At 42.4% G+C, this 18,281-nt stretch overlaps 1 protein-coding gene across 6 annotated transcripts in view; it reads right to left on the bottom strand.

Moving 5' to 3' along the window:
• The window catches only part of LOC125451145 (kinesin-like protein KIF27), a 108,221-nt gene that overhangs the window by 12,250 nt on the left and 77,690 nt on the right, over nucleotides 1–18,281 (bottom strand). For 4 of the 6 annotated variants that reach the window (XM_048527922.1, XM_048527921.1, XM_048527923.1 and 1 more), the window contains 2 exons: nucleotides 16,884–17,082; nucleotides 4,320–4,487 (listed from right to left, as the gene is read on the bottom strand). In XM_048527922.1, the coding sequence (XP_048383879.1) occupies nucleotides 4,320–4,487; nucleotides 16,884–17,082 (367 nt within the window). Of the gene's footprint in view, nucleotides 1–2,278; nucleotides 4,488–16,883; nucleotides 17,083–18,281 lie in introns of those variants that run through there. The other 2 variants (XR_009445571.1, XM_059644644.1) reach the window with 2 other exon arrangements.

Here is an 18,281-nt window from a genome sequence, read left to right as displayed (position 1 = left end):
TTAAAAATATCTATCCTGAGGGACTCCATTAGTGATATACTTACACTGAAATGATTGACCACTATCAACCACAATCATTGTCCTTTGTATTAAGTATGAGTCCAGCCAGAGAAATTTTCCACTGACTCTCATTCACTCCATTTTTTCTACAGACATGTTTGGATAAATGCTAGTGTTGTAGCTGAACTGGAATAATTTGTCTGATTATGGAGCACAATTCTTCGGTGCCATTACTGTAATATTATCAAGGCTCATATTCTTTGCGGTATACAGTACATTGAGCGTTTTTTTTGATATCACATGGAGTGAATTGATTTGACTGAAGGCTAGCATCTATGATGCTTCGACCTCAGAAGGAAGCTGAGATGATTCGTCTGATTCTCATGGCTGAAATTGGATACAAATGCTTCAGTCTATGTTTTGCACCAATGTACTGGGGCCCCCCATAATTGAAGAGGTGAATATTTGTGAAGTCTTTTCTTTATGTATCCACCATATTCATGATTGATTATTTAAAGTATCCATCATATTCACGAATAAATATTGCAGGACAGCAGAACTTAGATATGAACCAAAGGTTGTGGGTTCACTTAGCACTATCTCTTGCATGTTGCTAATGCTGTCTAGCATGCAAACAGCTCTGGATTGTGGCTTCATCAGGTTGATGCCTCACTTTTCGCTGGTGCTGCTCCCACCATGCCCTCCTACATTCTCATTGAATCAGAATTGATCTTCCAATTTGATGGTAATAGTCGAGTGGTCCATGAGGTTACAGATTGTGCATGGATACAATATTTCTGCTAGTGATTGCCTACAATGTCATACGGATGTCCAGTTTTAAGCTGCTAGATCTGTTTGAAGTCTGTCCCTTTAGTAAGGTCAGAGAGCCACACAACATGAAGGAGAAGTATCTTCAATGTGAACTTGGGATTTCATCTCCACAATGGCAGTGTGGTTTTCAAGTCTGCTGACGCTGTCAGAGGCAGACACATCTGCCAGAAGTATATGGGTGACATATATGAAGTATATGAGGACAAGATCAAATATATTTTTTACATCTTGTTGGCTCCCTCAGTAAGGTGATGCAAACCCAGTCTAGCAGCTAAATACTTTAGGACTTAGACAGCTCAGTCAGTTGTCATGCTATCAAGCCACTTTTGGAGATGGACACTGAAGTCCCCTAGCCACCGGGGGACTGATTCAGTGTGATTATGGTCACAACAGATGATAATCTGCAGGAGGCTTCCTTGCACATGTCTGACCTGATGCCATGAGAATTCATAGGGTCCAAAATTTATGTTAAGGATTCTTACAGCACCTCCCTTCTGACTGTACCATTGTACAACCACTCTACTGGGTCTCAAATTCATAGAGGTCCGCAACACAGAAAAAGGCCCTTCAGTCCATTGAGTCTGTGCTGGTAAAAAAACAGGCACTTAGCTATTCTAAGATAACAAGGTGTAGAGGTGGGTGAACACAGCAATCCAGCAGCATCAGAGGAGCAGGAAAGCTGACGTTTCAGGCCTAGACCCTTCTTCAGAAAATCTGCAGTTCCTACTATCTCTGAAACCACTTAGCTATTCTAAACCCATTTTTCAGTACTTGACCTGTAGCCTTATTTGTTTTTGCATCACAATTGTGTACCTAATTACTTCTTAAGTGTTATGGGAGTTTCTGCCTCTATCACCCATACAGGCAATGAGTTCCAGATTCCACCACCCTCCGGGTTCTCTTCCTCACATTTCCTCTAAATGTCCTGTCTCTTAGCTCAAATCTATGCTCTCGGTCAATGATCCATCCATAAAAGGAAAAAACTTCTTCCCATCTACCCTGTTTATGGCCTCGGAATTTTATACATCTCAGTTATGTCTTCTCTCAGTTTCCTCTGCTGCAAAGAAAATAACCCCAGTCGATCCAACCTTTCTTCATAATTAAAACTCTCCAGTCAAGGCAACACACTGGTAAATCTCCTCTGCCCTCTCACTTGTGCAACTGCATCCCTTCTATAATGTGGATTCCACTGACTGAGTACTGTACTCTAACAGTCTACCCTCCAAAGTGAGACATAGCATAGGTATGGTGATGGCAGTGTCTCAGACACTGACTATAAGCATGAGCATGACAATGCCATTTTTAAAAATTCATCCATGGGACGTGGGCATTTATTGAGCCAGTATTTTTGTCCATCCCTAGTTACCCATCAGAAGGTGGTGGCATGCTGCCTTCTTCAATGGTTATTGTCCATTTTCTGTAGGTCCCTCCATTACAACTCCCCATATTGTTTGATTTCACAAGACACAGCAAAAATGTTTATTTCAGCTTTAAATATGTTCAATGATGATACATGATGGAATGATATAACACCCTCCCTAATAGCATTATGTATCTACATACACCAACTCAATTCCAACAGCTCAAGAAGGCAACTCATCATCACCTTCTTGAGGACAACTAGGGATGGGCTTTAATATTGTCCCATCAGCGATACCCACATCCCATGAATGAATAAAAAAAAATAAACTTTAGCAACACTGGTTCCCATGACCTTGATGATGGCTGCACTCATGTCAAATGCTGCCTCTGCAGTGAAAGAAAAAAAATGTAGCCTTACTTGTGACTTACCACCTATATGTTGCTACCAGTTACAGTTGTCATGTTGTATAAGAATGTTAAAGTGTTGCAATATATTTTGGTAATATGCCTGCCACAGCTGAATAGCTGGTAATATGGGGAAGTTGTGATAATGAAGCTTGCAGCAGTGGAAATTTGTGAGAGTGTGGTGAAGCATGTGAAAGCTGATTTCTAAAGTTTACTGACAGGTGAGTAATGAGGGTGTGGTGCATTTGGCAGTGGTGGTGGTAGATTGGTGTGATAGATGGTAGCAGATGGCATTTGAAGAAATATTCATTCACCCTGACCATTTTTGTGAGGTCATCAACTTTTACTGGCACTGTATCCAGCATTTCGGGGATGGAATTCTGGCACTGATCTCTGGGTTGACTGCTCCCACTGCCTTCAAAGGATAGATCCGGAAGGCCTCTGGGATCCTTGTGGGAATATTAACTTTCTCCTTCTGTCCACCTCTTGACTAAGGCTACCAGTCTGCATACACGAAATGAGGAACCTTCTCGCTGGCCTGCTGTTCTAATGATATGATTTCTTCCAGCTACTTCCACCATTTGTACCCAGACTGCAACTCCCTTGTAAGAGTTGCAGACTGAATTTATTTGATAACAGCAAGCTAACTTTAATTAGTGATAGCCTTGCACAAATCTGGATCCCCTGATGAGCTTCAGTCAGTCAGCAACATATTTAGTACTGGGCTATACGCCACATTCCTGGAGACAGCTTGCTGCCTTGCTGCACTTCTGCGTCACTTCCATCAGAAACAGACAATGACACATTGTTTGTGGACAAAGGGTTAGCAGGCTTATGCATTTTTACCATTACTCAACAAACCATTTGTGGATCAAAATCTTTTCAATAAAATTGTAATAATATGGAACAGAATAAACAGAAACAGTTTTCAGTGATTGAGGGGTCTGTAAAGAGTCTACACTAATATAACAGTAAACATAGGAGAATTAGAGCGTAAACAGGAGATTTTTTTCTAGCTACACAAAGCTGTGAGATAATGGATACAAAATAAAACTGTTATTGAAGCACCAGCTATTTCCAAATTTAAGAATAATTTCCTGAATGGTTGAAGGAAAAGGGATCAAATGTATATGAAAACAGTATGCATTTGGTACAAAAACAGAAGTTGCTGGCAAAGCTCAGCAGGTCATTAACATTAATGACCTGCTGAGCTTTTCCAGCAACTTCTGTTTTTGTTCCTGATTGACAGCATCTGCAGTTCTTTTGGTTTTAACGTCAACACAGACTGGTTACATAAAAATGTAGTAAGATTTAGGGAACAGAAGGATACATTTGGCCCATTGTGTCCATGCTGTAGTTGGGCCAGCTGATATTAGTTCAATTTTCTCTTAAAATCTAAAGCCAAGAAGTAGCAGCATTGTGGCATGTTGGAACTCTAGTACACCAATAGGATACCCTTCTGATTTATGCTATGTTATTGCAGAGAGATACTGAATACCACCAACAGGTAAAAGTCAAGGAGACAGTTATTCTTAAGCAATTTGAACTCATCTCTAGCAACTAGAGTTAGACAGTCACTATGGCACAAGGAGGCCATCCAGCCCAGAGAATCCATGTCATGTAAGCATGTGGAGAAATGAGATTTATGTCTATGGGAAAAAGAAGAAAAATAATTTCCTAGAAAAATACTTGAAAACATGAATGATAAAGCAGTTAAGTACTTTTTGAAGCTGCCATGTGCTGATTCTGGTTTAACGATTCAACCAACTCCCTCAGTTTTTTCTTTAATTCTCTGCTTGTTTTTTTGTAGAAATACAGGTCCTTCTCCAATTGTTGAATTTTTGATTCATATGCCTTAATGCCATCTGCAGGTCCATCACCACTTCTGTCTGAAAAAAACAGAAAATCAGTATTATATTTTATAATTATATTTAAGTCCTCACAAAATGTACATAATACATGATAATAACCTGCAATTATATAAAACCTTTCATGTAATAAAACATAAGTGCTTCAAAAGCCTGTTGAAAATAATTTTTGACAAGGGGTCATATGAAAATATACAAGGAGAGGTTATGGCCTTTGGTTTTAAGGATTATCTTAAATAGGGAGAAAAATGTTGACTGAGAAAATTCATGAGCCCAATAGTAGAAGGCACAACTGCCAAATGTGAAGTAACTAAAGTTGGGGATTTGTAAGAAGACTTACTCGGAAGAATATAGCAAGAGGACGGCTTTAGGATAGGCTAAGAATGGGGAGATGCATGGATATCATGTGATTTAAAAATTAAGGTTGAGAATTTCAAAATGCAATTGTTACTGGGCCAGGAACCAATGTTACTTACCAGAGGCATTATTGCTGAACTAAGTACATGTTGGGATACTGGCAGAAGATTGGTTGAGTTCAAGGTTATGGAAGTTGAGCAATGGAAACCCAGCCAGGAGAGCAACAGAATTCTCAAGTCTTGGTTTAACAAAAATATGAGTGAGGGTTTCACAAGCAGTTGAGATGGAGATGGAGTTGGGCAATGTAATATTGGTGGACATCAGTGTCCCTCGTCATGTTTAAATCAAATATAACACTGGAAAAGCTGGCATACTTGGGGAAATAAATAGTGATGTCTTGAAAACAACTCATACTATAGAAGGGAAGGTGCTGAAGGTCTTAAAACTCCAAAAGGTAGATAAATTCCCAGGATCTGATCAAGTGTTTCCCAGAACTTTGTGGGAAGCTACGGAAGAGATTGCTCAGCTCCTTGCTGAGATATTTGTATCATCGACAGCCAAAGGTGAGGTGTCACAAGACTGGAGATTGGCAAATGTGGTGCCATTATTTAAGAAAAGCTGTAAGAAAAATCCAAGGAACTATACATCATTGAGCCTCCTGTCAGTGGTGGATAGGTTGTTGGACAGGATTTACATGCATTTGGAAAGGCAAGATCTGATTAGGGATAGTCAACATAGCTTTCTGTATGGGAAATTGTGTCTCACTAACTTGATTGTGCTTTTTGAAGAGGTGACAAGACTGATGCAGGCAGAGTGGTAGACTGTATCTATATGGACTTCAGCAAAGTGTTTGACAAGATTCCACACTGTGGGCTCATAAGTAAGATTAGATCACATGGGGTCAGGGGGAACTAGCCAATTAGATACAAAATTGGCTCAAAGGTAGGAGACAGAGGGTGGTGGTAGATGGTTGCTTTTTGGGCTGGAGGCCTGTGAACAGCGGTGTGCCACAAGTGTGCTGGGTCCACTGTTTTTCATCATTTATATAATCTGAATGTGAATATAGGAGGCATGGTTAGTAGGTGACAAATGGTAGTGGACAGTGAAAAAGACTATCTCAGAGTATAACGCAACCTTGATTAAATGGACCAATAGACTGAGGAGTGACAGATGTTGTTTAATTTAGATAAATGTAAGGTGTTGGATTTTGGTAAAGAAAACCCGGCCAAGACTTATACAGTTAACTCTAAGGCTCTGGGGAGTGTCACCGAACAAAGAGACCTGGTGGTGCAGGTGCACAGTTCCTTGAAAGTGGAGTCGTGGGTAGACAAGGTGGTGAAGAAAGCGTTTGGCATATTTGCCTTCATTGGTCAGAATATTGAGTATAGGAGTTGGGATGTCATGTTGCGGTTGTAAAGTAAAGTGGTGAGGCCACTTTTGGAATATTGTGTACAATTCTGTTTCACCGTCAATAAGGTATTGTTAAACTTGAGACGGTACATTAAAGTTTTACAAGGATGTTGCTGTGACTGGACGGTTTGAGTTATAGGGAGAGGCTGAATAGGCTGTGGCTTTTTCCCTGGGAGGCTGAGGGGTGACCTTATAGTGATTTATAAAATCATCAGCATAGGTTGGGTGAATAGCCAATGTAGTTTTTTCCACAAGGGTAGGGGAGCCTAAAATGAGTCAGCATTGGTTTATGTGAGAAGGGAACAATTTGAAAAGCATGCTGAAGATCGTGCTTGTACAGAACAGGCTGCCAGAGGAAGTGGAGGAGGCAGGTACAAATACAACATTTAAAACACATCTGGATGGCTACATGAAAGAAAGTGTTTAGAAGGAAATGAACCAAATGCTGGCAAATGGGACTAGATCAGAATGGGATGTCTAATTAGTGCGCAGGTTGGACTGAAGAGTCTGTTTCCATTCTATATGACTTTGATATGGGCTGTTTTAAAGCTGTGGTAGGGTGAAATATGTTTCCGATGATTCAAACATAAAGTTGCAGGGAAGTAGGCACAAATTTGGGATATGCCAGCACATTCAAGGACTTTGGACAGGTGCAGCACCTTGTTTTGTAGGTTTCCAGAACAGAGTGGTCAAGAGTTGGTTTTTTGAGAAGTGGAATAATGACCATGAAACGGTCAGGAAGTGGAAGAGTACCTGAGGAGTTGGAACAATAACACCAGCTGACCTAAGAGCCACGAACTGAAGGTAAGTGATCAGGACATTGGTGGAAATAGAATTGAGGAAGTAGGAGTTTTTTTTATTATTCATTTGTGGGAAGTGGGCCTTGCTGGCTGGCCAGCATTTATTCCCAGTCTCTAGTTGCCCTTGAGAAGGTGATGGTGAGCTGCCTTCTTGAATTGCTAAAGTCCACCTGCTGTGCTGACCCAGAATGCCATTACGGAGGGAATTTCAGGATTTTGAGCCAGTGAAGTGAAAGAATAATGATATATTTCCAAGTCAGGCTGGTGAGTAACTTAGAGGGGAACTTACATTTGGTGATGTTCCCATATATTTGCTCCCCTTGTCCTACATAGAAGTGGGTTGCTGTTTTGGGAGGTGCTCTCTGAGGATCTTTGGTGAATTTCTGCCCTGCATCTTGTAAACAGTACACACGGCTGCTACATAGTGTTAGTGGTGGAGGAAGTGGATGCTTGTGGATATGTCACCAAACAAGTAGGATGCTTTGTCCTGGATGGTGTCAAGCTTCTTGAGTGCTGTTGGAGCTGCATGCATCCAGGCAAGTGGGGAGATGATTGACAAGCTTTGGGGCGTCAGGAGGCGAGGTCATTAGTCATTGACTTGCTCTTAGCCACATGTGGCAAGTCCTGTTGAGTTTCTGGTCAATGGTAGCTTATAATGGGCAATTGAGTGATGATAACACCATTGAATGTCAAAGGATGGTGGTTAGATTGCCTCTTATTGGTGATGATGAAAGCCTAGCATTTGTGTGACTTGCCACTTGTCAGCCAACTCTAGATATTGTCTAGATCTTGTTAATTTCATTGACAAGATATACTCAGAAAGAAAAGGATAAGAGAAACGAGAGTTAAAATGTGAAGTTAGGATGATGGCAAGGACAAAAGCTATAGGTGATAACAGAATGCAATTTGTTCACAATTTTTGACAACTTATTGATGTATTTTTTGGATACAATTAATGCCAACCATGGTGGGAGTACATTCAGTTTTAATACTAGAAAATTCAACTACTGATATTGTAAACTTGCAAATTCCAGACTTGAATGACTTTCACACTTGGCTGTATTATACACTGAGGGCAAGTTCCACACATTTATTTCTTTGACCAAGTTTTCAACCCGAATAACTCTTGAAATGACGGTGTCAAATTTTTGTTTCACACCATTCTCAAGAAGTGTGTTGGGGTATTCTAACACATTCAAGTGCTACAGTAAAGATACGTTATACTTGTTCAAGCCTGAAATAGATTGTTAGCAATTAAAAAGTCAATAACCTCAATAAACAATGTACTTAGTAACAAAGTGTGGAGTTGGATGAACACAGCAGGCCAAGCAGCATCTTAGGAGCACAAAAGCTGACGTTTCGGGCCTAGACCCTTCATCAGAAAAGGGGGAGGGGGAGAGGGTTCTGAAATAAATAGGGAGAGAGGGGGAGGTGGATTGAAGATGGATAGAGGAGAAGATAGGTGGAGAGGAGACAGACAAGTTAAAGAGGTGGGGATGGAGCCAGTGGAGGTGAGTGTAGGTTGGGAGGAAGGGAGGGGATAGGTCAGTCCGGGGAGGACGGACAGGTCAAGGGGGCGGGATGAGGTTAGTAGGTAGGAAATGGGGGTGTGGCTTGAGGTGGGAGGAGGGGATAGGTGAGAGGAAGAATAGGTTAGGGAGGCGGAGGCGAGCTGGGCTGGTTTTGGGATGCAGTAGTAGGGAGGGGAGATTTTGAAGCTTGTGAAATTCACATTGATACCACTGGGCTGCAGGGTTCACAAGCCGAATATGAGTTGCTGTTCCTGCAACCTTCCGGTGGCATCGTTGTGGCACTGCAGGAGACCTAGGATGGACAAGTCATCTAAGGAATGGGACGGGGAGTTGAAATGGTTCATAACTAAAGGTGCAGTTGTTTATTGCGAACCGAGCGTAGGTTGTCTGCGAAGTGGTCCCCAAGCTTCTGCTTGGTTTTCCCAGTGTAAAGGAGGCCACAACGTTTACAGCGGATGCAGTATACCACATTGGCAGATGTGCAAGTGAACATCTGCTTGATGTGGAGCATCTTCTTGGGTTCTGGGATGGGGGTGAGGGAGGAGATATGGGGGCAAGTGTAGCACTTCCTGCAGTTGCAGGGGAAGGTGCCAAGTGTGGTGTAGTTGGAGGGGAGTGTGGAGCGGACAAGGGAGTCACGGAGCGGGTGGTCCCTCCGGAAAGCAGACAAGGGTGGGGAGGGAAAAGTGTCTTTGGTGGTGAGGTCGGATTGCAGACGGCGGAAGTGTCGGAGGATGATGCGTTGTTCCGGAGGTTGGTGGAGTGGTACTGGGGTGGTATGTGAGGACGAGGGGGATTCTATCTCTAATGTGCTTAATAATATTGGGTCTTTGAAGATCCTTGTAGACGTGGCTCCTCTGATTGTTTAGCAGTGCAAGTAGCCACCAAATCAGCAAGATCCCATGGTTTCTCCCTACCTTGTCATGAATTAGCTAATTTCAGGTGAGTGGGAGGCTATAATTGGTTTCACTGTCTTTGGCTACAGTGGAGAATATCAGTAATATTCTTACTTCTAATTGATATCAAATAATCCCTTTTAGAATACATCTGTGGGAAAAGTCCCTAGACATAGGTCATGTAAAGGCAAAATATGATTCAGAGAGAGCCAGGGATATGTTAGTATTAGTACCAAAGACTCTGAAAGATAAAGAAAAAGGGAGAATAACCAAAATTAAAATGTCAATTTCAGACAAAATCAAAACGTTAAAAAATACCCGAAGAACAAACGGATTTTTCCCATTTCAGGGTCTGAAATTTCACTTACATGCTGCTCTGTTAGTAGAAGAAGTGAAATGTGCCTCAAATCTAGGGGGTGGAATCATTTGACATTTGATGCAAAATGAAACAGGGCAGTACCTAACACAAGCTCATTGGTGAGCTGCTCATTGGAATGTTGGAATGGCACATGCCCACTCCAACTGTGAAGAAAAGGCTTGGGGAGGCCTGATAAATAAAATAAATTCCTTCTTAGCTTTAAGGTTTACTGATGTTTCTTTTTAGCTCCCCAATAAAATCAACAGTTTTACTCTGTTTTTTTGGAAGGGTTCTTTTGATTGCCCGTCATAAATTCAATAGAAAGCCCAGTAAAAGAATCACAAAATCCTATAGCCATACAGCATGGAAACAGACCCTTCAGTCTAACCAGTCCATGTCAAACAAAATTCCAAACTAAACTAGTCCCGCCTGCCTGCTCCTGGCCCATATCACTCCAAACCTTTCCTATTCATATATCCATCCAAATGTCTTCTAAATATGTAATTCCACCTGCATCCCCCACTTCATCAGGAAGTTCTTTCCACATGTGAACCACCCTCTGTATAAAAGTTTTGCCTATTGTCATTTTTAAATCTCTCTCGTCTCACTTTCAAAATATGTCCCCTAGTCTTAGTGAAAAGATAATTATCAGCAACTCTATCTATACATCTCATTATTTTATAAATTTCTACCAGGTCACCTTTCAATCTCATACACTCCAGCGAAAAAAGTCCCAGCCTATCCAGCCTTTCCTTATAACTCCAACCTTTTCCATACATGGCAACATGCTGATAAATCTCTTGAGCCCTCTCCAGCTTGATAATATCCTTCCTATAACTGCAACCGGAACTGGACACAGTATTCCAAAAGAGGCCTCATCCATGTCCTGAACAACCTCAACATAATGTCCCAACTTCCTTTTTAACCATCCTGTCTATATGTGATGCAAACTTTAAGGAATTATGTACCAGCACACCTAGGTCTCTCTGTTCTACAACATTACCCAAGGCTCTATCATTGACTCTATAAGCCCCACCCTTATTTGCTGTACCAAAATGCAAAGCCCACATTTATCCAGATTGAACTCTATCTGCCATTTTTCAGCCCATTAACCTATTTGATGATTCCTTTGTAAATGTAGAAACGTTCTTCACCAATTTTGCTGTCATCTGCAAACTTACTAGCCATGCCTTTTATACTCTCGTCTAAATCATTTACATAAATAACAAACAAAAGGGGGTGCCAGTTTGGTTGCAGAACACAAAATAAGGTAGGCAGCAACTCAGTTATGCTTCTTATATATCAAATTTGGTTTGATTATGAAGTTTAACCCCATCAAGACAAATAGTAATTGTACGTTCCCAATGCTGTCATACTGAGAAGTCATGGAAGTGTCTGTCCAACTTTCCAAACCATGACCTTAACCACCCAGAAAGATAACAGCAGCACCCACTTCGGGATACTTTTCACCTCCACATTCTGTTTGAAGTCATATACCGGCTTAACCATATATTTCTGTTCCTTCACTGTCACTGGGTAAATATCATGGAACTCAGTCATTAACAACATTGTAGCAGTGACTTTATCACAAGATCTTTACAAATACTAGTTAGTTTCTTTAAAAGAAAAATCAGTTAAATTTTGAAGCCAATGGATTATCATATGTGTGTTTTGTTGATATGTAAAGCAAATGCTAACATGAAGCAGATTCTAATTTCTTACATCCAAGACACTGGATGACTAAAGATTTGGAGATTAGGTGGATTGGCCATGCTAAACTCCCCACAGTGTCCAGGGATGCGTAAATTAAATGCATTAGCCGTGGGAAATGCAGGGTCACAAGGATATAGGGTATGGGGGTAAGTCTGGGTGGGATGCTCTTTGAAGAGTCAGTGTGTATTTGCTGGGCTGAATGGCCTGTTTCTGCAATGTAGGGACTCTATGCAGTTGGAGAAGCATATGAGAAAGAAAGAGAAGTCAGAGAGCCAGAAGGTGGAGAAGAACACTAAGAGGCAGAGAGAAAGGCTGACGTTATTTTGCAAGAAAATGATTTTTAAATTCAAACAAAGCCTCTATTTAACAAACAGATAAGAAACAAAGATAATAGGGGTTGGAGAAGATAGGAGAGCAGAAAAATAGGATGGAAGAGCCACTGACCTATCTCTATTGAATTTTTTTTTGAGTGAGTATAACGAGTACTTGTAAAGATGAGGAAGGCGTCAGGGCAGAATGAGGGAGGGTAGGGTAGGTTGATGGGTCAAACGCATAGCTCAGTAGGGTAAAAAGAATCTGATGGGAGTGAAGAGGTTGGTAGAAAGGGAAAGGGTGGAGAAAGTACAAATGATGTGAGCAGGGTAAGGAATGGGAAAGGAATGGGAAGAGAAGCAAATTTACTCACACAGCCTCCACCCCAAATGAAACCTGCAGTGACTAGAGGTGCCATTCTCTCCAACACCACCTCCCACCAGAAATAAAGAAAAGGACAAGACCACCAAGACAGAAGCTGGAAAAAGAGAGAGTTAAGGATAATAAAAAGTGAAAAAAAAATCTAAAGCTGAGATAGTGCAAGTGGCATCCATACAAAGACAGTAGAGGCATGTAAGAGAGACCATGGGCTGAATCTAACAATTTTTTGGCAAAGTCTGAGTTGCATCAAGTTTTTTTTGGACTTTTTTTTGCTGTGAGGCCTAGTACGTTTTCTCACCTATCTTACCAAACTTGATGCAATAATTATCTACACTGTACCTATAGCATCTCTCACGTTCAATTTCCACTCATTATACTGTGCATCATTCCCACAACTTGCTACTCAGTGAATATTTTCCCCAAAGACCGACATCCTTGGTGCATTCATCTTAGAAGGGTGCTGTTACATTGCGAAGCTACCCTGGCTTGTTGATGGACAGAGTCAGAACATGGCAGAGAATGGGAAGATGGCACTGTGTTTCTTCAACAGGGACCTGGAGGATAGGGCAATGCAAAGTAGAGGAATGCTCTTTCTGAGTACTGGCAAAGGAGTTCATGCTGGCAGTTCCTACCAGCCTGGTCCAAGGTTATCAATCGGGTCAGAGCCGGCTCCAGCATTTGGAGGAATGACCAACAATGTAGAAAGCTTAGTAACCTACTCCCTTTACCAGACTTCCCTCTGTCACTTCACACATACTCTCTCTATCTCTGCTATTGCTGTCACCTCCCATGAAGGCTCACGCTCTGCCACTCTCACTATTGTGTGCAACACCTTCCCTCACTCACTCTCCCCTGCTCCTAATCACCCACAGCAATAAATTTACATATCCTCTGTTCTGCTCCTCAGTCCTTCCACACGGGGACTAAAGTCATGGCACTCATCGTGACCTCACTTAAATTGTCCTGCTTTTTCTTATTACATCAGAAGACAGCATATGACAGCGCAGAGAGAGCCCATGCAGACAGATGGGTGCCTGACATTTGATGGGGAGAGAATCTTGGCCTTCACGGAAGACTAGCACCATTCCCGACAGGGATACCGAAACATCCATGTCCCACAAAACAAGTAAGTATGAATCTTCATTCAGCTGCAACTCTCACATTAACCATACTGTCACTCTCAGTTATTGCATACCACTTCTTACTAGTGGTCATGATAACTTCTCTCTCTTTTGCCTTGCATGTTTTGCTAGCCTACGCTCAAGATCTGCGAAGATACTCCTGACTCCCCTAGAAGCTCTGTCTTCAATCTCTAAGGATGAGGTATAGAGGCCTTAGAGGAAGCATCAGCAAGGCTGACTCCTGAAACCCCCACCAGCCCAGATACCAACGCCTCAGTGAGAAACGTGAACATAGAGTGTGCATAAACAATCTTGTGAACATCTCACTGTGACAGCTCTGCAGCTGGCCGAGGATAAAAAGACCCAGGTGGACTACTGATAACCAGCCACCAGCTGAGCCCTATGCTGGTGAGAACCTTGTGGTTTATATAATGAGGTACTTCATTCAAATGCACAGGGACGAGCAGCACAGGGGCAGGCATATGGGGTACAAGAGCCCTCATGGTCCAGAAGCTGCAACAGTGCAGAAAATCCTGTGACCATCTGGTTTCCTCCATGAGCAGGTTGGCAGTTTCCATGCTGGCAGCCAAGTCAGGCAATTCTGGAGAGGCACACAAACCTGCATTCCATCAACCACACACTAGTCCTCAGGACCAAAGGCTCAATGACAGAGGGAATCTGTCTTCCTTGACCCCAATCCAGGTGCCCTGTCTTCACAAGACTCTTCTACACCTTCCACACAAGACATCGCAGAGCTGGCCTGACCCTCCACCTCCACACTGCCTGTCTCCATCTGACGTAGAAGTTCAAGCTGTGATGGATTAACGTGCCTCTGGCAAGAAGACCCATGGCATCTCTGGCCACAGGAGTGTCTGCTGAGTCACCTGTTCAAACCTCTCAGATCAATGGGCTCCACTTCCTAACTGCGGAACTAGGGACTACACCAAGACATAGTGAGAGTAAGGAAAAGAGAAAAGTCCATTCAGGGCACTTTGGTGGCATGAATAGAAAAGGTTTGTACATGACTATTATTTTCAGCACAAATGTTCTTGGTGTTATTCTCATATGGTTGTGAGTTTCTCTGTGTAGATGCTAAATGTAATTTCACAAGATTTGACAGGACTTCCTTGCTACAGATGAGTCTCCATGGATAGAGATCTGCACTGACGGACTACTACACCACTCAGAAGTGGGGACCAATGTGTACACATGGTGTTGAGTCACAAAGACACTTCTGTCCCTTCTCATTTAATAATCCTCATGTTTGACTTGCTCTGTTCACAAAAGTGCAAATGTCAAAGAGTTGTCCTGTAATTTCTGTGCTGGGTAGGTTCAATATAGAGAGAGGGTCTATGGTATATGGTGTGCAGGGAGTAGGGAGCACACTGCTTGGGCCTAGTGGCCTATGTTTTAAAACCCTTTAAAAGTGCTGTGACCAGGCTGAGTCACTTAACTCACCAACTCTGATCACAGCTCTTTATCCACCATTGTGCACTTTTGATTTCCAGCATGGTAGTTAGTAGCTCATCCTGTTCAACCCATAGGCTTCACACTTCCCCAAGTTCCCACCTAACCAGTGTCTGTAGTTGCTCATTTCTTCCACCATCTCTGGCATATAAAGTGATCGTGCCAGGTGTGGTCACTCACTGATCCCTACTACCTTGAAGACACTCTTCCTGAACTATAACCATCCCATGCTTTACCATATACCACTCTTGCTATCCTGCTGTCCACCTCTTCACAACTGTAATGCGTCCTTGCCCAGACCCTGCAACACTAGAACCGAAGACTAACCCACCGAAGCTTAATTCCATTGCAATGGATACAGGTGCACCCCCACCAACTTCCCTCTCAGTTTCTGTGGAGGAACCTGACTGTGGTCCATGCCTTTGACATGACTGGACAGGACCCAGGCAAGACATGCCCAGACTCCTGACAGTTGCATTTTTATTGCCCTAACCCACATTAGCCTATGCGCCCAAATCTGCTGCTACGGACCTAACGACTGACTTACTCCCTGGACTGAAGAATCACAAACTTCTTGACAGTGAACACACCAACTGGACACCTGACTTTGGCCAATTCTCTGGACTGGTGTCAGAGGCTGCCCCTGACTGACAGGTGCCTCCAAAGACTTAAATGATTACTACTCAGCTAAAACTTTCAGACATGGCTGCCTGCTTGTTGTGCATGTAATCTGTTTGTCATGAAAGATGCTGCTAGATGCAGGAGGTGTGAAATTGATATTGCATAGTGACCTTCGAAAAGGTGTCCACCACGGGCTGTGAACTGCAAGTCAGTTCTGTAACAGTGTTAACTGGCATGGTGATGGAAGGCAGTAATGCCATGAGAATGCAGATAAGTGCTAAATGAGGCAATACTAAGAAAGCAAGCATACATTGCTGAGATGCAGCCACGTCCAGTCTGTCAGCTGGATGCCTGTCCCTTCTGAAGCCTTTCGATACAAGTTGCAAGTGTGATGCAAGCCTGTGCTTCCAGATTACACTGCAGTAAACAGTAGAATTGCAGGATCATCATGATAGGTGGGCAAATTCTGGATGTCGATGTCCATGGAGCGGTGTGTGCACTTGGCGCCCATCTATTGTGCACTGAAATGGTATTACCCAGTTTCCAGCATGGAAATTGTTCAGAACAAGCAGTGAGTTGAATCTGCCAAATACCCAATGTTTTTTCCTTACCAGGTTTGCCTGACATCTTGCTTGTTCAATGACTTTGGTAAGATAAAAATAGAATATTAATAAAATCAGTGGTTCAACAAGCATTTACAAAATGTGAATACAGTCATTTGGCAACTTGCCACTGCCTAGTAAGAATACTTGTGAAAAGCACAAAATGCACTTGAAGATGATATCAGAATCAAGACGGCCTTCGCACAGTTGTTGGATTAAGCTTCCATAAATTGCACCATAACCTATGTTGCTCTGACCCTTATAAAGTTATGCCCATCATTCTCTCAAATTGGGCTGGACATCATTGGAGCAACAGTGGCTGAAGGTGGGGCTATTTAGGGAGCCTAGGATATGGCTTTCCAGCAGTTATTTAGCTGCTGTCACAGCTTGTGCCTCTATATATGTCATTTGAAGGAGTGCCAGTAAGAGAAGAGTGGTGTACAGTTAGTCTTAGTGTTTTCTGTGCATGTGCATGTTTGTCAGTAGGATAGCCCACTCACCAAGCTCTGAGTTGGTCCTGAAGTGTCAAAATTAGCCTCTGGGCTGGAGGGCTATCCTCCATCTTCCTCCATGCTGGGAGAATGCTGTGGTGACAGGAAGGTGACAGACCCACAATCTGCTGCCCTGTCTCCAAATTTTTCAGCATCTCCCTGCCTCCCAGCCCACTCCTGCAAGCCCCATAAAAATCAGCCCTGATTGTAAATTACCACAAGGAACTGGCTATATTGAATACCAACATGCCTGGAAATGTGTCAGCTCTCGGCAAAATTGTGTGCTGTCTGCGTACATCTCTGTAACTTGTGTTGCGAGCATAATAACAATATTTGAACAGCATAGACCCAAGTACCTTTAAAGTACTGTAAGACCAACTGCATCTTCTGTTCATGCTCCTTCTGTTGCAGAGTTAGTCGTCTGTCTATCTCCATTGATAAACGTTCCACTGCAGATTCTAATTCATGGACTACATTCTCTTGTTCAGTTATCTTCACAGACATTTCTGCACATTGTACCTGCAAAGTGCGTTCAGTCTCACGTAGGCTAACCACCTACAAAGTTAAATTATAAAAAAAACTAGCATGTACATTTAAAAAGCTTATAATGGATATTGACGAAAGAACTATGTCACCAAAGAACAAATAAAATCTGCCTAAAATCTCAAAACTTCAAATACATTTAATGGGCATTTCCTGATTGTCAGAGCAATAACAGAAACTTTGTACTTGCTATGATTACTTTCTAACTTCCTTTGTGGCCAAAGCAGTTTGCTGATTTTTTTCATGCACTGCAACAATGAAAAACAAAAAAGTTACATTATGATGTCAGATCACATATTTTAGCAATCTGTGAAGTATTACACATTTAATAATTATTTTGAAATGTACAGCAGGATGTTCTCTCTGTACTTATGAACCCCTCTGTCAAACTGAAACTTGCATCAAACACTGCAGTCATTCATTGTGATTTTACCCAGCAGAACAATTAATAACTAAAGGGTGGGCTCGCTATCCAACTAAGGGGTGGCAGAGAAACTCTTGAAGCTGGAGGCCGATCAGGGGCTTGCAAACAGCAGCAGGCTGTAATAAGGGAGAGGATACTTTAAAAAAAATGGAGTTGCAGTCTGCTACTTTTTAAAATTTAGAAGTATAAACTGGTTTTGCAGCCAAGAGACTACTGTGAGGTGGAGGTAGGACACCCTCTACTGGGCAGTCAATGACTGTTACAGCACTCAGCAATGCAGTGTGGGCCTCAAAACCTGCCTGGTGTATTTCCCTAAACTGAAACAAAGATCTATGGATGCTGAGAATCTGAAACAAAAACAGAAATAGCTGGAGAAACTCAGCAGGTCTGGTAGCATCTGTGGAGACATAGCAGAGTCAGATTCAGAGTCAATGTCTTGGGTTCAGTGACCCTTCTTCAGTTCTGCGCACTGGACCTGAAACATTGACTCTGCTTTATCTTCACAGATGCTGCCAGGTCTGCTGACTTTCTTCAGCTATTTCTGTTTTTGTTGGAGTATTGGCCTGCTGGCCTCACGTCAGGAGCTGGCTGCAGACAACTAAACTAGCCTAGTTGCCTATGGGAAGCTGGAGCTAGGGTTATTTTTAGCCGATACCCGTCTCTGGTTAAGGCTCCAGCAATAGCTAAAATCCAAAGCTGCAGTGGTTATTATGAAATACAGAAATAAAAAGTCAACATACACTAGAATCTCAAACAGCAACAAAATGGTGCCCTTTCTTCCCCCTTT

The sequence above is a fragment of the Stegostoma tigrinum genome, chromosome 3, assembly GCF_030684315.1.
Source record: "Stegostoma tigrinum isolate sSteTig4 chromosome 3, sSteTig4.hap1, whole genome shotgun sequence".
In the NCBI taxonomy this organism is placed as follows: domain Eukaryota; kingdom Metazoa; phylum Chordata; class Chondrichthyes; order Orectolobiformes; family Stegostomatidae; genus Stegostoma; species Stegostoma tigrinum.
This window is presented reverse-complemented; position numbering and strand designations above follow the sequence as displayed.